Raw genomic sequence first — 19,779 nt, 5'->3', positions numbered from 1 at the left:
CAGGAAGAGCCAGCCATGGAGGACAGCCCCTCTATGGTGAAAGTGGACAGGGGTGAGAACCAGGTTTCACCGTGTCGAAGGAGAAGGTACCTCCCCAAGGCTCTGGGCTATGTTACTGGAGATATGAAGGAATTCGCCAACTGGCTTAAAGGTATTTATGCTTTCATCCCTTGGAGAGATGGGAAAAGTAGCTTTGGGGGAAATGGTTTGCTGGTACTTCTATTTATATCTTTAGTAATATTCCCCCATCTTTTATCTATCTCTTAACTCTCCATTTTTCTAATTTTTATCTTCTAACCTGCAAACCTCTTTGATTTTTTCTTTTTATGGAGATGGTGATCGGGTCCAGGGCACTGTTTATATTAGAGGAAGGCACCCAGCTCTATTCTGCAATTTCAGTACTTGAAACTAAAATTTTATTATTGGTAATTCATTCCTTTGGCTCAAGAGTCTGTACCTCTGAACATGGTAAATAAATGCATGAGATGCTTTCTGGGGCTTAGATTCTAGCAGGGACAGTGTAGGTTGAACATAAAGAAATGAGATGCATTGAATTCAGTGTTAGGCTGGAAAAAAAAAAAAAGAGATGCCTTTAGGGGTCTGGGTGCTACTAAAGGGACAAACAGTTTAGAGAGAAAAAATCAAAGGAATATCAAAAATCGGTTTCATCTCTGGGGGGTTTTGACGATTTTGCTCAAGGTGGGCCCTGGAATTGAGCAGGAACATCATTTGTTTGGCCACTTCCTTAGCTGTGCTTCTGTCGTGTCTTCCAGACAGGCCTGTGATCCTCCAGTTTGTCGACTGGATTCTTCGGGGCTTATCCCAAGTGGCGTTTGTCAGCAACCCCATCAGTGGGATCCTCATTCTGGTGGGACTTCTGGTCCAGAACCCCTGGTGGGCTCTCACTGGCTGCGTGGCAACAGTGGTCTCCACCCTGACCGCCCTCCTGCTCAGCCAGGACAGGTAGGCACGTCCTGCCGAGACACAGGGGCTGACCACCGACTGTGGGCAGCAGTGCTGAAGCCACATCCTTCCCGGGAGAAACAAGCTTTAGCCCACAGAACTCTTTATATTTGCCTTTAGTCAGAGTACAGGGAATCCGTTATAGTCTCTTATTCTTGGCATCTGAATAAGTAGCTAGTCTGAATGATGCCAGATTCTTGTGGCATTGCGTGGTAACCAGAACCAAGCTACAAGTAATCCCCAGGAGAGGTTCTAAAGAGATCTTCTTTAATGATTGATAAAATTACTTATCATCAGCGTTCTGTTAGGGCAGAATTGCATATGAGTTCATGAAAAGTCTTAGTGGCTTAATAACCCTGTTATATCTTGTTGTCATGCTTAGTTTAGCAAACTCGTTCTTCATAGACAGTGCAATGGTCAGCTCAGCTCCTGGGAGATGAATACCCATAAATTCCAAGTGAGTAGATTCTGACTTGTGAGTCTTCTGATAGATGTGTTGGGTTAAAAATACTATGTGCTTTATAAATTGATCTGTCATTGAAAAAGTGATAAGCTGGCTCCCACCAGCGGGGAAGACGGCTCCTGACTAGCCAGTTTGTTCCTTCAGGCAGAAAACCAGTCTTCTATGCTTCCAGAATCAATGCATAATCCCCAGTGATAGTCATTACACAACTAAACTTTTGTAGCACTTGCTGTAAATTACCTAAGGAGGTCCTCCGGGAGAGAGTCATTAAATGCTCTCTACTTTTCGATCAATTCCAAGGAGCCTGATTAGCTCCCAGTGGAGGGTGATTTTGTATCTTAGATTAAACCCTATTCCAAGGCAGGCCAGGAAACAGTCCTCCCAATTTGGGGATGGGGGCTAGGGTTGTGCCATATTGCATATTCCTTCATTGTTTTGTTCCAGTGAACCATGATCAACCCCATTTTCCTTGTCAGGTATTATTTAGAAGACAAGTCCTATTTACATATGTTCATTTCCTTGGTCCAAGAAAGACTGCATTAAAATGGCAATGCTCTGTTTTAAGTGAATACATGTCTTCCTGTTGCTTTAGTTGTGGCATTCCACAACTTACAGATGTATGCCATTAATTTTTCACTGATCGAACTCAACATTAAATCTCCTAGTCAGTTGTTGAGAGGACAAGCCTTTGTGTAGCTGTCTACTGTCATTACATGTAGTCCCAGTTTCTGGGTGACATTCATACAAATTGCATCACCTCCCACTTGCCCTCCAGGATTATTTAAGAGAGACAAAGAACTTTTGACCAGGGACTCCCACTTCTATTGCTCTCATCCAGGTGAATGTACGTGACGTCATCTTGCCTGCTGCAATGGTGCCTCCTGGCCCAGCTCACAGCTGTCGTGCCATCCTGTCCTGTCCCCGCACTGACGGCAGCACCTCCGCCTTAGGTCCTGCATATTCACCCTCCCCCACTCGCTTCACCATCTTCACTCCCCGTCCTCTGGCAGACATCGCCCCTGCGTGCCAGGCCCTTGGGAAGTGGATCCTGTGCCCTTCATTGTGCCAGATGTCACCAACTCTTGGAGCCCTAGGGGTGGGAGGCTGCCTTGTTAGCACTGGGGCTCATTCCACAGAAATTGTCCCATTTCTCACTCCGAGCTTCCAATTCCCAATTATGAAATAGAGGCCATTTGGGCCAGAGTAGAAACTTACCCATAGGCAACCTTTAGAAGTGAGGTCGAATACTGAACAAAAATGAACCTCAGAAAGAAGTAGGTGTTAAACATGCACATAATTAAATAGGCTACTTTTCCAAACAAAAGAAAAGCAACTGTTTTTCTCTGCAATATGTAATACATGTTTGGAGACAACAAAATAGAAGCACAGGAACATGGACATGTATGCTAAGTTGGAAAGTGAATGTTTACAAAATCAAAGACACTATGAAAGTGAACTGACATTTCAGGAGTCTAATATCCCTTACCAAGAAATCTAACTTAGGAAACCAATGTCATGCGCTAAAAGCTCTATTCAAGTCAGAGGCCCTAAATGATTTAAAAGAGATAATATTAGTTTTCCAAAGGAACGGCTAGAAGGTTGCAGATCAGCCTTCCTGATCCCCCTGTCCTTCCTCAGACTGTCTTGGCTGTGACCCCTGTGGAGGGAGTTGCTCTATATGCACATTTGTATTTTTATCTATGTATCTTTCGCTTCTTCATGTTTTTATTAGTATTTCTATGATGCTTAGGTAGACTTTGAAATACATTTCCACACATGATCTCATTCTCTAATGTGAACATAATTAGCAGTGTTATGTGCAAGTGCAACCCAGCACACTGGGAAGTGTCTGTGCCACACCTCTTGTCCTGCAGGTCAGCAATTGCAGCTGGGCTCCAGGGCTACAATGCCACCCTGCTGGGAATACTCATAGCTGTCTTTTCAGAGAAGGGAAACTATTTCTGGTGGCTGTTACTCCCCGTATCTGTTATGTCCATGACTTGGTAAGTTGCAATTCCTTTTCAAAATACCTTTTTTAAAAAAATTATGGGAGGAGGAGGGAATGGGAGTTATTGTGTCATGGGTGCAAAATTTCAGTGTTGCAAGATGAAAAATACTCTGTGAATAGATGGATGGCAGTGACAGTTGTGCAACAATGTGAATGTCCTGAATGCCATTGAACTGCACACTTAAAAATGGGTACATTTTAGGTTATGTGTATTTTGCCACAATTTTTTAAACAATAAAAACAATTTTTATGTGTACTGGAAACAGAAACAACCATTCAAAAAGATGTGTATTTCCTTACAACCAGGCATTACGTCCGATCCCCTGCAGACCCACCAATACCTTCCCCTCAACCGGAGGTTCTCCACACCGGCTGCCCATTGATGCCTCCTGGGGAGCATCAACACACACTGATGCACATGGCCCCACACACCTCCTAGCCCCTTCCAAGATTCTGATGTAATTGGACTGCAGTGTTGTCTGGGTATTAGGAGTTTTCAAAGCTTCCCAGGCGATTCTAAAGTACAGCCAAAGGCTGAGTGCCATGGCTCACACCTGTAATCCCAGCACTTTGGGAGGCCAAGGCAGGAGGATCACTTGAGGCCAGAAGTTTGAGGCTGCAGTGAGCTATAGCTCATCACTGTACTCCAGCCTGGGTGACAGAGCGAGACCCTACCTCTAAAAGAAAAAAAAATTATAGCCAAAGTTGAGCCCCACTTCCTCCATCAGTGGTTCACACACTTGAACACTATTGGAATCACCTGGAGAGCTTGTTAAACCAAAGAAGTCTGCTCCCACAACCCAGGTTTTCTGATTCCATCCACCTGGGGTGGGGCCTGGGAATTTGCATTTCTAATGAGTTCCCAGGTGATGCTGATGCAGCTGTCCAGGGACACCCCCCATCCCCGTTCAAAAAATTTTTTTTACTGAATTCAAAAATCCTACAAAATAGTTTTTCTGTTGGCATTGCCTTAAATCGTTTTTCTGGAAGCAAACATTTCCTTCGTTCTATATTGTACTTAGAATATAAAATACTAGTATGCACACAAATGAGAAGCAGCTGTAGGACCACCCACCCTCACTGCACCCACAGACAGGTGTGTGGAGGAGGACCTACCTGTAGAGCCAGCTTCCCCAGGAGGTGACTTGGGACCTGTTCAAGGGCAGGAGACCTCGCCTGTGGGTGCTCACCCACCCCGTCCCATGGTCCGGGAAATCTGGAGATCTGATCTTAAAGTGATGGGGTCCTTGATTGGGTCAATAAGTGAGAGCCACACAGTGGCCTGGGGACCTTGTAATCCACCCCCTCCAGTCTACAGACAGGGAAACTGGGGAGAAGAGTCTTGCCTAAAGTTACATAGTTACCAATAGCTCAAGTATGCAAACTCTGCCCCCAACTGTAAGATCTTCTTCCTCCAGCCCACACCACCTGCCTCCTTCCTTGAAGAGTTTCTATGTTCCAAAAATATTAATAGATGTACTAAAGACATGCAGAAATGATATATGCCAAAGTCAGGATGGTTGCCTCTGGTGGGGAGGAAAAGGCATTTTATCCAGTGGAGTTACCCAGGGGGCCTTAACAATATAGAAATTTTATTTTGTATATCTGAAGTGTTTCAGAAATATTTTGAAAACCTTGGTACATAAGGCACTCTGAGCAACTCCAGAGTATAATTTTTCAAAAGCCAAATAAGCTAAGAGTTGATTTTTGACTTTGTATAAAAATTATTGTCTTGACAGTAGGATTTATCCCAGGTTTTTCCTTCTGTGGGAAGTTTGCCAACACAACACTTTAGGGACATATTGGCAGATGAAACAAATCCCTTCCATAGCATAGAGATTTGGTTTGTCAACCTGGCTTGTCACATGCTCACTCTTGTTCTCTGTTATTTTTTAGTCCAGTTTTCTCGAGCGCATTGAACTCTGTGCTGTGCAAATGGGACCTCCCTGTCTTCACCCTCCCCTTCAACATGGCATTGTCCATGTACCTCTCAGCCACGGGACATTACAATCCATTCTTTCCAGTCAAACTGTTCGCACCAATAACCTCAGTTGCGAATATCTCCTGGCCTGACCTCAGTGCCCTGGAGGTAAGATACACTATCATCTCACATCACCCCCCTCCTCTGGAAGGCACCCAGTGGCCCCTGGTTAATTGTCAACGGGTATCAGAGTCCCCTAGATGTTCAGCTGTAGGGTGGCCTTTCTGCCTTCATCTTGCCATCTAAAGCATTTGTTCTACTTCAGAGCTTTTGGGTCTAAGGGATTTTTCTAAAATGACTATTTGGTTAAAGTTAATTTCCGCCCCCCCCCCCCCGCTTTTTTCTAAACATCTACAGTGCTAGCTCCAAAGAACTGGATGCTCACTCTCAGAGCTCATTACGGAGCCTCTCTAGTCTGCTTTTTGTTATGGTTTATCTCATAGAACATGTACAATGATCCAGAGTTCTCAAGCCTTGGTAGGCATCAGATCACCCGGGGAGTTTTTCAAATACCAAAGCAGCCTTCATCTCAGACCCTCTAAATCATAATCTCTGGGGGTTGGGACTTGTATGAACAAACTTCCCAAATTGTGATGCAGACCAGAGTTTGAGAACCACTGTATCACAGGTTGCACACTGTGTAGCTCTTCACAGATGGGCACAGAGAGATCCACGTAGTTCTAAAAACCTGGTTAACCCAAATCAAATTCCAGCTCTTCCTGTTGGTGTTATTTAATAAATCTGTTTACGGTTTCTTGATTATTGAGAACAAGAGAACACTTGAAATTAGAGGAAAACCAAAATAAACCTTACCTTTTTAATGTGCAAAAGACCTGTTCTCCCACTATCAGGTTATGAAATACATTCTTTGCTGAGTGGTCAAAACACATGAGGAGCTCAAGTAGCCTTTTCTTTAACTTCTTGCCCAGAAAATGATTGGGAGCATTTGGAAATAACTCAGAAGGAAAACTCAAAGATTTATTAGAACTACCCATGACAAACAATATTATAAAATAGCATGAAACTATCTAGAACTGCACTGTCCAATACAGAAGCCATTAGCCCTGGGTGGCGATTTAAATTCAGACACAAGTTAGTTAAAAATTCAGTTCCTCAACCTCACTAGCCACACTTTAGATGCTCAATAGCCACACGTGGCAATTACCTACTGTATTGGACAGCACAGGATATAGACTACTCCATCATCTCGGAAAGTTCCATTGGACAGTGCTGATCTGGGCAGTGGGGTCTTGTCCTTCTCACCCTGAGCCATCAGCCCGTCACCAGCCACTTCTCTGCCATCTCACTCAACCCCTCACCCCATGTCTACCGGAGTGTTAGTTCTGCTGTCAAGTTCTGAGATAAAAGCTGTCTTTGCCAAGCTCCCTGATCAATTAATAGAAGAAACAGGAAATGACCTTGTGCAGACATGAAGAACCAGCAAGCGCTGGAAGAATTTAGAGTCCATGTTTGGCAGAGTCAAAGTCACACTGTGGTCTTCTGCACTGAGCAAGGACCAAGCCAACTTGTGGAAGCCAAGGCAGACCCAGCCTAATGCAAGAGAGCAGAGGACCCTGCCCCCGTCCCAAGGCTGGGGCTCCCTCTGTCAGAGTCGCTGCCTCCAGAAGGTTCTTGCCGGAAGGTAACATGTGACCTAGAAATGGAGGACTGGGCAAGACGGGGGTGCTGGGGAAGGCGTCTTTCAGTAAACCGGCTTGCTCAAGAAGGAAATGTCATGGGGAATTATGCCTATCCTGGCCCTACCAAAAGTTTTGTTATAAAGAATGATCATTTGTTGGCTTCAGTTAAACCCTGTACCTTCCTGAAAACTGCCATTCTGTGAGCACATTAGCTAAATTCAGGCCTTAGCCAGAGAATAGAACTGTGACATTTGCATGTATTTTTGTGCATTGAGGCTTGATCGATAGTTATTAGTAACTAGAATAAGCTAAGGATATCTTGGCTTAGCACACACACATTCCACTTAACAACAGAAGGGTAAATATGGCTTTGATTCATGAACTTGCCAATAATTGCTTCTACATTGTAAATAAAATAACCTGGGTTCAGGTCTCCAGGCTTCTCGTAAGCAACCAAATTTCACAGTCGCAATATTTCTGTTGAACACAGGGCTGCATTGATGGATTGCCCTCAGCACTGATGGACAGTTGAAAGCCGAGGAGGTGTCAGCTGTGCTCCCAGCCATCCTCAGTGGGAGGCGTGGCAGATCCCACAGCCAGGAGCAGTGATAGCAAACCGGAAGCTTAGCAGTGACCAAGGCCGAGTGTCAGTGCAAGCAGGAGAGGCAGTGAGCAGAGGGGGAGTTTCAAGAAGGCGTGTTCACCGTGCGCCAGGGAAGGGCTGGTGTATCTCTGGGGATAAGGATGAAGAATGACTGGGATTTTTCTGTAATCAAGGAGAGACAGAATTTTTTAAAGTAGTGACACTTATTTTGGAAGATAAGGCATGTTAAATCTAAAATATATTGTATGAGTTTGCCGGTGTCCTTTGGGTTCCTGTAGAGTTGTTTTAGTGGCCTCATTTTTTAAATTTCCTTTGCAGTTATTGAAATCTGTGCCAGTGGGGGTTGGTCAGATATATGGCTGTGACAATCCGTGGACAGGGGGCATTTTCCTGTGCGCCATCCTACTCTCCTCCCCGCTCATGTCCCTGCACGCTGCAATCGGGTCATTGCTGGGCACAGTGGCAGGTAAGCATAAGACTCCTTACCTCCTCTGTCCCACGCATTGTCTTGGGCATCTGCACTCCGGAGCTGTCTTGAGGGACCAATGGGAGCTCTTAGCATGCTTCCCCCTGCCCTCCAAGCCCATCAGACTCCTTCCAGAGCATCCTGCTTTAGTCTCAAGTTCTGACCCATCCTGTCTTGTTTAATAGGACTCAGTCTCTCGGCTCCCTTTGAAGACATCTACTTAGGACTCTGGGGTTTCAACAGCTCTCTGGCCTGCATTGCAATTGGAGGAATGTTCGTGGCACTCACCTGGCAGACCCACCTCCTGGCTCTCTTCTGCGGTGAGTATCCCGCGCATCTTGCATCTCGGGGTAGGGTTGCTCATGACTATGGGATCAAAATCAAAGACAAGTGGTAACAAAGGACTGCATGAGAAATCAGGGCCAGGATTCCAATTTGGGCCCACTTGCTACCTATGTAGGTGTGTGACCAGGACAGTGACATCCTCTCTCTAGGAGTATTAAAGCCACCTCGGCCTACCTTGCTGGTTACTGTGAAGACAGGAGCCTGCTGCGTTGCAGTAACCGTTCTAGAATATGTATGTTTCAGGTGATAGATACTTGACTTGTCCTGTGCTCTTTATACCAATTGTTTAACCCCAAAACCTCAAAGGAAATAACTCAGGCTAAATACAGAACCTTGTGCCCTGGAGAGTCACATGGGATCCCATGTGGCCCTTAGAATCACATTAATCCAGCTGTTCCAAAACTTGAACATGCATCAGAATCACCTGAAAGCCTTGTTAAAATGCAAATTGCTGAGACCCATTATCAGTTTCTGATTCAGTGTTAGGGGTGGGGGGAAGAATATGCATTTCTAGTAAGTTTCCAGGCGGATGCTGCTCTGCTGGGGACACATTTCGAGACGTGCTGTGTTAATCCTTCCTGATCCCCAGTATTGTAGCCAGACTCGGCCTGTCAGAGCTAGAAGGCTCTGGAGACCTCCACTCCATCCCTTTCACTTCCCTGTGGGTACTGAGGCCAGAGAGGTCAAGGGATGTGCTGAAGGCCATCGGGTCAGTTGGGGGTAAATTCAAACCTCGAATCCACCTTTACCAACAGCCCCCAGAGTGACTCCTACTGCACTCCTCAGCCTCCCTGTACTCTCAGGCCCGTAGGCAACACTTAGGCTAAAACCGACCTCCTGTCATTTGGATCTGAAAAGCTAGTGGATTGCCCAGGCTGATTACAAAGTGAGGCTTATTGTAGCCTCTGGCGTTGCTAATTCAGTACAAGTAAATTTAAGATAATATTCTGGAGTGGAGGGAATGACAATCCCTTGGGGACAAAAGGGTAAAAAGATTAGTGGAATGTCGAGAAATTGTTACTAATTTAGTGGAAATATACGTCTCGAGTCTGTTTATCACCAGATTAATCAAGCGGAAATATCTAAGCAGTTATGAAAATGGCGGGAATGGATTCCCGCGTTGGCAGGAAAGGGTATGGGACCAAGGGGTTCTAAGACCCTGTTCAGTTTTGACTTGACGCTTTAGGAAGGTTAACAAAACTCAGGTTGCTCTGGTGTTGCCGTTTAGATGTCACTTTGTCAATCTTTTCACAGTTACTCAGCTCTTTCACCTAATAGTTCTGCCAAAACTTCGTGCTCATTCTCTTTATTTGTTCATAGGCTTAGGGCGAACGAGAGGGTTAAGGACAGATTCTGTAACCACCTGAGCACAGCTGGATTAGAATCTTTTATCCTACAACCTGCCAGCTTTATTCTGAGATGGGTTTGGGGTTTTCAAACCTTTATTTGGGGTGCATGGCTTTATTTTTTCTGTAGGCAATAGCAGCAAATATGTACTAAGCACTCATGGTACGGCCCAGACAGCGCTAGGAGGACTGAGGGCTGTAGAAGGCTTAGGTCCCCTGCGGTTCCTGCAGACAGAGTGCCACAGTGCAGGGGAGAAGCCAGGTGAGGGAGGGACCCTACAGGAGGCCATGCCATCTTGGTAGATGAACAAGGAGAAATCTACAGTACAGGATTCTCTGGGCGAACTTTACAGTTCAAAATCATGAAGTGCCTCCTGGCTTTTCCATAAACCCTAAAAAATGAGACGAGGGATTCCGTTTGGTGGAAAGGATGGTATGTACAAGCCAGCATGGGGACAGCCTGAGCACATCCTTTAAGATCAAACAGAAACCATTTTGGGCACAGGAGGTGTTGGTGAGGTTTTGACAGACGGTGGAGAGGAATTTAGCCAAACATGTTTGCAAATCTGTTTCCCTAAAGAGGGAATATCCTTATTATTTTCTTAGTTATATTATTTTCTTAATGATTTCTTTACTATTTTTTTTTTTTTTTTGAGACAGAGTCTCGCTCTGTTGTCCGGGCTAGAGTGCCGTGGCGTCAGCCTAGCTCACGGCAACCTCAAACTCCTGGGCTCAAGCAATCCTTCTGCCTCAGCCTCCTGAGTAGCTGGGACTACAGGCACGCACCACCATGCCTGGCTAATTTTTTCTATATATATTTTTAGCTGTCCAAATCATTTCTTTCTACTTTTTTAGTAGAGATGGGGTCTCGCTCTTGCTCAGGCTGGTCTCAAACTCCTGACCTTGAGCAATCCTCCCTCCTCAGCCTCCTAGAGTGCTAGGATTACAGGCGTGAGCCACCATGGCTGGCCTACTATTTTCTTAATTATAGAAGCAGTGCAGGTTTATTATATGAAGCAAAACAAAAATTCAATCAGTATAGAAAAGAGTAAAGCAGAAAGTGAAAATACTCCATCCTACCCCCAGGTGGAACTTTTTTGCCTCCCTTTTTTAAGAACTCTTGTGATTACATTGGGTGCATTCGGATAGTGCAGGTGGATCTCTACTTCAAGGTTTTTAACTTAGTCACAGCTGCAAAGTTCCTTTGGCCATGCATAACCACTCACAGGTTCTGGGATGAAGACGTGGACATCTTTGGGAGGCCATTATTCTGCCTATCTCACTACCCTCCTTTGGGTAGATCTGATTTCTCTAGCAGCATAGCATAATGGTCAAAGCAGTGTACTGAACTAGTTAAGAGCTCAGACCCTGGTGCCAGGCTGCCTGGATTCATATCCCAGCTCTGCTACTTAATAGCATTATGAACTTTTGTTTTTTGCACTTGCTTATTTAGGCAACCATAGCCTTATTATTGAATAACTTGCTTATTCACTCTCACCCCCATAGCTCATATTAACCTGTGTCTTCTTGCTGGATTCCTTCTTCAAAGAGGGTTTCCAAGAAGGTCTTGTGAAGTAAACCTTCAAAGACCCTGAATGCCGAAGAACATCTTTGTCTCACTATTACTTAAATTTTAGTTTAGCTGGTTGCAAAACTCTAGATTTAACTTTTTTCTGTCAATACTTTGAAAATCGTCTTCAAACACTACTAATGCATTGTCTTCTTAAACCCCAAATTGCTATTAAGATGCCTGGAAAGAATCTGATTCTTGTTAGAGGTGATTTTATTTTTCTCTCTGGGCTCTTAGAATTTTCTCTTTGCATAGGAGACATATTTTTTCCCACTATTGTCTGTCTAGATGTGGGGTTTTCCTTTTCAGGGCTACTAGGCACTCAAGTCCTCACAACGTGAGTGCTCATATCTTCCTTTAATCCTGAGATATTAGCAGTGTTTCATTTCTCAAATCTTTTCTTTCCAATTATTTTTCTCTCTCCTTCTGGGACTTCTAGTATTTGCATGCAATATTTTTATGTTAATTTTTTCATAAGTCTTGACTTTTTCTTAGCATTGTCCATCTCTTTCTCCCTTCACGAGGCCCTCCAGTTAAGTTGATCAAATGGATCATTCTTTGGCTCTAACCATTGTGCTGATCATGCCATCTACTGAGTTCTTCACCTCCGGTTCGTTAATTAAGCTCTATCGGCTGTAGGTTGTTCAGTTTGTTGCCCTTCTTTTGTAACGTGTGTCTCTTCAGATGTCCCTGGAGCCTGTTTCCTGAGGGATAGTAGCTGTTTGGGTGGTGCGTCTCTGAGCGGGGAGTGGGAGCCCAGGGCTGAGCTGGCCTCTCTCCTGGTGCGTCTGAGGAGTCAGGGGACAGGGAGGACGTGCCACATCGCAGGGTGTAGAACCTCCATGCTCAAGGCAGCAGAGATGGCCAGTGTATAGGAACTTCATATGACAAGTGCCCTCTCCCTGGGAGAAGTTCAGATGGCTTCTAGTTCAGAGCCATCACCAACAGTGCTGCAAGAAACATTTTTGGTACAAGTATCCTTGTGTACTTTGTACAAGTATTTCTGTAAGATATATTTCTACAAGCCAAATTGATAAGTCAAAGGAAATGCCAATTTTAATTTCCATAGATGCCAGATTCATCCCCAAAAGGGCCATACCAATTTCCACGGCTACCCACAGTGTGTGACAGTGCCCATCTAGTCCCCAGTGGGTGCCGTCAGACCTTTTAATCTCTGAAACATGAATATTTGGGACAGACCTCCAGCCCCTCTCAGAAAGCAAATCGCACATGTAAAATGCCACGGCAAGTTTCAGCTTGTCCACCTCACCCTGATACTGCCAAACAAAAGCCCAACCTTGACAGCCAAGGTAAATAAATAACAGACATTTATTACAGAGCTATTCTTTTATTGGGTCTGAAAGTTTTTATCAGAAAATGGACTTAGAAAACTCTGATGGAATCTGGCAGTGCTGCCTTCCCAGCCTCTAAACCAGAAATTGCACGACCAGAGAATTTCTCAGTGTCATCGTTTTATCAGTAGAAGCTGTAAACACATTATGTATCTCTTTTCAACGGTTGGGTTATCAGAGGAGGACTCACACGTGGCAGTCGGTTGGAAGGGACACTGTCTGTGAAAAGCTGAAATCCAGCCTTCCCTTCAATACTCAAGGGCCTTTTCCTTCTCTCAGCTACCAAAAATGCTGTCAGGGTCATTACCTACAAACTGCCCACGGTGTGCAGAATTTCCTCTCTTAATGTAAGGCTTTCCCAGTCCTACTCAGCGAGTCTTAATTGATGGGTACTGACCATTAACTAGTCTGACACTTTTACTATGGAGAGAAAAGCAACTTAGAATAGGAGATCACTTCAAAACAACATAGCAGTATGAGACGTGAAAGTGCCAAAAGTGAGTCTTAGAAATGTAACAGGTATTTTTTTTTTTATTTCAAAGTATTACAGGGTTACAAATGTTTTTGGTTACATGGATCACTTTTATAATGCTTGAGTCATGGTTATAAGTATGCCTGTCACACAAATAGTGTTCATTGTACCTGTTAGGTAGGTTTTTCCCTCCTCCCCTGTCACCCAGCTTGATTTCCATTGAGATTTACTTCCCTCTGTGCACATGTGTGCTCATCAGTTATTTCTAATATAATAGCGAGTACATGCGGTGTTTGTTTTTCCATTCTTTAGATACTTCACTTAGGATAATGGTCTCCAGTTCCTTCCAGATTATTGCAAAAAGCATTAGGTCATCCTTCTTCATGGTTGAGTAGTATTCCATGGTGTACATATACCACATTTTGTTAATCCATTCATGAATTGATGGGCACTTGGGTTGATTCCACATCTTTGCAATTGTGAATTGTGCTGCAATAAACACTTGAGGGCTGGTGTCTTTTTGATAAAATGACTTTTTTTCCTTTGGGCAAATACCCAGTAGTGGAATTGCTGAATCAGAATCTCCATACTGTTTTCCATAGAGGTTGTACTGATTTGCAGTCCCACCAACAGTGTATTAGCATCCCTTTCTCTCTGCATCCATGCCAGCATCTACTGTTTTTGAACTTTTTAATAAAAGCCATTCTAAATGGGGTAAGGTGATATCTCATTGTGGTTTTGATTTGCATTTCCCTGATGATTAATGACATTGAGAATTTTTGCATATGTTTATTAGACATTTGTCTAATCTTCTTTGGAGAAGCTTCTGTTCATGTCTTTTGCTCACTTTTTAATGGGGTTGTTTGATTTTTTCTTTGCTGATTTGCTCGAGTTCTTTGTAGATTCTCACTATTAGTCCTTTATCAGATGTACAACTTGTGAACATTTCCTCCCATTCTGTAAGTTGTCTGTTTGCTCTGTTAATTAGTCCCTTACCCATGCAGAAGTGTAACAGGTATTGTAAACAGGGCAATGACAATAAGATCTCATGTGCTCAGGGGAGGCGTTCTGACAGAGCTGGTCCTGAAGAGAGCAAGGATGGAGTATCCCTGGTGCTAAGCAGTGAATAGTTGTTGAATTAATTAATTAATTAAATTTTTAAAATGAATGAAATTGATGAAATCAAGTAGAGAAATGCTTCTAACCCAAGCCATGAGCACCCTTCTGTTCAGAGCAATATCTCAATCCCAAGGTGAAAGGGGTGAGTTTTTTTTTTTTTTTTTTTGAGACAGAGTCTCACTCTGTTGCCCAGGCTAGAGTGAGTGCCGTGGCGTCAGCCTAGCTCACAACAACCTCAAACTCCTGAGCTCAAGCGATCCTCCTGTCTCAGCCTCCCAAGTGGCTGGGACTACAGGCATGCGCCACCATGCCCGGCTAATTTTTTCTATATATATTTTTAGCTGTCCATATAATTTCTTTCTATTTTTAGTAGAGGTGGGGTCTCGCTCTTGCTCAGGCTGGTCTCGAACTCCTGAGCTCAAACGATCCGCCCACCTCGGCCTCCCAGAGTGCTAGGATTACAGGCGTGAGCCACCGCGCCCGGCCGCGAAAGGGGTGAGTTTACAGCTGCTGTTTATGGAAATACATGATCTCACTTGAGATTCATCACCTCCCTGTAAAGCAGATCTTCAAGTTGCCTTTTTACAGATCGTGAAACTAGACCCTGAGAAATTGAGTGATTTGTTATTCAACAAATCAGATGACAGAGCTGGGATATGAAACCAGTACTGTTTCCAAAGACCAGCCCTTCCCACTGGCATGAGACAATTCAGCTAGGAAAGAATTCACTATGCTATTGAATAAGTAACACCAAGATGAAAAGAAAAAATATTGATAAAAGGACAGAAGTCTGCATAGTAAAGTAAATGAGGCTCACAGAGTCCTTCTTACCTTTTCCTGGTGGGAAGATAGCTGATGTGATTTCTCACCAAACATGAAGATGGTGAGTGTGTAACAGGGAGCTCTGGTGGCCTACGTGGCTGTGTGGCCAATGTATGAAGGGCATTTTTCAGGCTGTCCTTGTGCCATCTAAGGGCTTCCCTGAGCCTCCTTAGGCCCCGTATGCAACCAAAACTGAGGAATTGATGATAAGCTAGTTGAGATCTTTGTTGTTGTTGTTTTACGTTGAAAGTGATTTTTTTTTTTTTTGCTCACTCAGTATAAATAAAAATATAAGATGTTTATTCGCTGACATTAATAGTATTTGGAAAAATGTTATGGTGGGATGGAATCTCAAGTTTGTGTTCAGTTTCTGCTGTTCTCTGAGTTGTTACCTTCCTATTTTCATAAACCATAGGGTTTTTTTTTTTTAGTATAATGTGCTGCTGAAGTGAGCACCATACCATGATCTTTTGTAGCTGTGAATTCTAACCATCAATATGAGAATTCTAGATGCAGTGAGATTGTATAGAAACCATGCTATCTCAAGAAATATTCCTAAGTTTCATTTTAATTCAATTATGCTTGGATAAAACAAGAGGGAAATGTATTTGCCACAGAAGGCCTTTCCTTAAATATTAGCAGTAACAACAAAATAGTAACCACAAAAAAATCTACCTTTATTGAGCCCTTACTGTGTGCTAAACACAAACATTATTTCTTCTCATGCTCACACCAACCCCATGAGAGAGAGAAATTTTTATCACTTCCATTGTACAGGGGAGGAAATGGAAGCTTAGAACAGAGTCCACAGAGCAGGTGGTAGAGCCAGGATTTGAACTCAGAGCTGCCAGCTCTAGGCTCATGCGTGTAACCAGGGTGCTGGGCTATCCGGTAGGATGTGGAAGTAACCATTCCAGGGGATCTATGTTGGAAGGCAGTCTTTTCCTGTGATTAAAAGTGCATCTACCAAGCATTCTTTTTTCCTCTTTTGTGTAGCCCTGTTCACTGCCTACCTCGGAGTCAGCATGGCAAACGTAATGGCTATGGTGAGTTTGCTTGAATCTTACTTTATAATTAGCGTAACTGACCAGCTTTCAATTACATGGAAAACCCTTCTGAAGCCCACCTGGGTGGTGTCCAGTGGCAGGATCCATGGCCGGGGCCGGCACCACCCTCCCTTCTGCTGGAGCTGTCTGGCCTCCCTTCCAGCACCGCAGTCAACTCTAGTCCAAACTACAATCACCTGGCATGTCACAAATGCCAGGTTTTAGGTTTAAGAAATAATGAAACTTAGGTTGTATAGCATATTATCAAGTTCATAGTCTAACTCTGAGTGATAAGAGTTGACTTTAGAGTATCTCTTACTTAAACAGAAAATCAGGACTATATAACAGTTGAGAAATCAGGAAAGGGAGGAACAAGGTAATTGGCTAAAGATCCAGATGTTGTTGTCATTGTTGTTAATCTGATCAATAGTTTTTCATACCTCTTGTCTTTTATTAAATCCCCAGTTATCAATAAGACTTATTCAGACCCAGGTCCTGCCTAAATTACTAATATTTAGTAGGCAAATTCTTTTCCTATTAAGTGCTACCTGGCACTCTTTCTCCTTTTCAGCCCGTGCTCTTGCCCCTTGACCCCCTTCCCCTCCCCTGAGAAGCCCGGTCTCCCTAACTCATCTCCCAATGCCCTGAACCTTTTCTCACCTGCCATTGCCAGTGATGCAGGGCCAGTTCTGACGGCTCAGTCCATGTTGATGTGGTCATGGCTGCTAAAAGGTCAAAGCAGTATCTAACCCTCTCAGAAGCAGCATAGGGATTTAATCTGGGAGGTTCCTCATGGAGACACAATGTCTTTATGGTGGAAAGCCGAAGTCCCATTGCAGGCATGCAGGATGGGGAGTACATCAGAGCACATGGGGACCTTCACATTTCAACAAAGAAGGTTTACAGGCATCTGCCCATGGACCAGAATGGGCAAGCTACACAACAGTCAGCTAGGGAGACTTTGAAAAACACAGATTCTTAGGCCCTATCCCCTGACATTTCTGATAGAGTAGGTCTTCTATGATGCTTGACCACCTGTGTTTTTTTTTTAAATAACTCCTCCAGATGATTTGCATGTGCAGACAGGTTAGGGTACTCCTACACCCCGTCACACCCCAGGGTCCATGCCTAGGGCCAAAACTAACCAATGGTGTATGCTCAGAATTGTGTGAGTTGCCAGGGACAGCACAAAGAAGGACCTACCCTCAAGGAACTTAGTGTCTGTTTGAGAGACACAATGGAAAAAGCAAACCAAGTAGAGAACAAAAGCAAAGCAAAATAACAAGACATAGACTGGGCAGGAGTCAGGGTCAGAGAGGTCACTATAGGCCGGGCACGGTGGCTCACGCCTGTAATCCCAGCACTCTGGGAGGCCGAGGCGGGAGGATCACTCAAGGTCAGGAGTTTGAGACCAGCCTGAGCAAGAGCGAGACCCCGTCTCTACTAAAAATAGAAAGAAATTATCTGGCCAACTAAAAATATATATAGAAAAAATTAGCCAGGCATAGGGGTGCATGCCTGTAGTCCCAGCTATTCGGGAGGCTGAGGCAGGAGGATCGCTTGAGCCCAGGAGTTTGAGGTTGCTATGAGCTAGGCTGATGCCACGGCACTCACTCTAGCCCGGGCAAAAAAGCAAGACTCTGTCTCAAAATAAAAAAAAAAGAGAGAGAGGTCACTATAGGCTGGACTAGTCAGAGAAGGCCTTGTGGATGTGATGAGTGGTCAGGACTACTGGCAGTTTGCAAGTGTCATCTCCACATGTTCTAATTGCCATCTTTGCACAGCCAGGGTAGGGTGTCTGAATGTATGAGAAGGAGAGAAGCACATGCAAGATAGAGACATAACTGGCCACTCTAAAGATTAGATGAAAACATTGCAACTACTAAATTCCCTGAGATCTTAGTCCCCACGAGCATAAGCAGAGTTCAGAGCAATACCCCCAGTGATGCATCCCCCTGGGCTTAGTGGGAACAAGGGGGAGTTCTCTGTGCAGCTTAGCTTGCCAATGGGATCTCAAAGGAGCATGTGTCCTGTCTCTTTTTTCTCAGGTTGGATTGCCAGCTTGTACCTGGCCTTTCTGTTTGGCAACACTACTTTTCCTCTTGGTGACCACAAGAAACCCCAACATCTACAGGATGCCCCTCAGTAAACTCACTTATCCTGAAGAAAACCGCCTCTTCTACCTACAAACTAAGAAAAGGATGGTTGAAAGCCCTTTGTGAGAAAAACTCTTATCCACAGCCATGGTCACGAGTCATTTCTGACTGACTGCTCCAGTTGACTTCCAGGGTCTCAGCAAAAACAACTTTCATGCTAACCCATCGGCATTCTGTTCTTCTGCTCATTTTGTATTTTTCTTTTCAACTCCAGGAATATCCTCAAGCATGTGGGAGCCACGTCCAGGTGATGTGCTCCAGCATGGAATTTTAAGCCCTAGTAGGGGATTGGCGCTAAGACTGTAATGTACATAAAGTCAGAATGTTCCAACAAAAAGAGCAAGTGAGACTAGAGCTAATTATTGATATTTATTGATATTCTTGGTGTTTAGTTGGCTAGATGATGTTCACAGTATTAAAAATTAAGCTTTATAAACCAACTAAGCCTTATGGAATTTACAGTCAGAAAATCAAAGTCAACCCACAATTCTCAGATCAGCAGTTTGGTTTTTTAAAATCAATGCAAGTTACACATTACAGCTAGGGTCAACATCACTGGGGTGCTGGCCGATAGCTGAGGTTGTTCCCCACTTCTGCCCCAGAATGGTCTCCATGCTGTCCCTAGCATATGTGGCATTCTCTTTCAGGAGGTCGTTGGGGTTTTTTCAGACTGAGAGCTACAGGAGCAAAAAGGGATTTTGTCAGTCACAATTACTCTGTCATTTTGTCACTTTGTTTGGAGATTCCAAAGGATTCTTTTTAGATAGAGATTTTTTCTTATGAAAAAAGATTTGTTTTCAATGAAATAAAATAAGAGCAGTTCCTGGCCTAACCAGTTCCTAGACATCTAAGAAAAATTACAGACTGTATTTATGAAATACTCAGCTTAGCTATTTTTACTTTAACTCCTAAATTGATTTTGTAGATGCCACAAATGTACAGAATCATCATCAACCTGCAAGGGCCCTTTAAAGTTACATTGTTAATTCATTTGAGGATGGGATGTCATATAAAGACAAAAGGTGAAGGTCAGACTGCTTATGAGTGCGATTTTTAGAAATCAATGAATATCTTACTTAAAAAAACTTATTATTTTCTGCACACTCACAATATTTTCTCTCAGAAACCAATAGTATTTGAACCACCCAAAAGAAATACAGGTAGGGAATTCTCCTGTTTTTCTCTTTTTAATTTATAAGTTATCAGTTCTGTAAAGGTTCTGTGACCAAACACGCTGAAGATGGCAATGGAAAGTTATGCTCATTCCTTCAGGAGGTATCCACTTAGTATTTTGGAGGTTGGAAAAGTGAAACTTTGGAATCCTGAAGGTTTTTTCCTCTTTGGGTTTGCAGTGCCCAGTGTACAATATACCATTTGCTGGATGAATAAAAAGGAATAGGGAAGTAAATCTAAAAATGTTTTAGGG

General features: G+C 43.7%; 1 protein-coding gene across 1 annotated transcript; it reads left to right on the top strand.

The window, feature by feature from the left end:
* SLC14A1 (solute carrier family 14 member 1 (Kidd blood group)) lies at nt 1-18,419 on the top strand. Its single transcript, XM_069468032.1, has 8 exons — nt 1-151; nt 774-963; nt 3,301-3,429; nt 5,331-5,523; nt 7,978-8,125; nt 8,311-8,445; nt 16,148-16,197; nt 18,246-18,419. Exons 1-8 carry the CDS (start codon nt 16-18, stop codon nt 18,417-18,419), a joined length of 1,155 nt encoding a protein of 384 aa, XP_069324133.1. The 5' UTR covers nt 1-15.
* Nucleotides 18,420-19,779: the final 1,360 nt, after the last annotated feature.

Source organism: Eulemur rufifrons, chromosome 5 (genome assembly GCF_041146395.1).
Source record: "Eulemur rufifrons isolate Redbay chromosome 5, OSU_ERuf_1, whole genome shotgun sequence".
Lineage (NCBI taxonomy): Eukaryota > Metazoa > Chordata > Mammalia > Primates > Lemuridae > Eulemur > Eulemur rufifrons.
Note: the sequence above shows the minus strand (reverse complement) of the source record. Positions and strands in the feature narration are given on the sequence as shown.

Bases quoted from the DNA above. Each gene is read 5' to 3' on its own strand.
- SLC14A1 (XM_069468032.1), top strand. From the start codon at position 16: ATGGAGGACAGCCCCTCTATGGTGAAAGTGGACAGGGGTGAGAACCAG. The intron at 3,430-5,330 runs GTAAGTTGCAAT...GTTATTTTTTAG, and splicing joins TCTGTTATGTCCATGACTTG to TCCAGTTTTCTCGAGCGCAT. The intron at 8,126-8,310 runs GTAAGCATAAGA...CTTGTTTAATAG, and splicing joins ATTGCTGGGCACAGTGGCAG to GACTCAGTCTCTCGGCTCCC.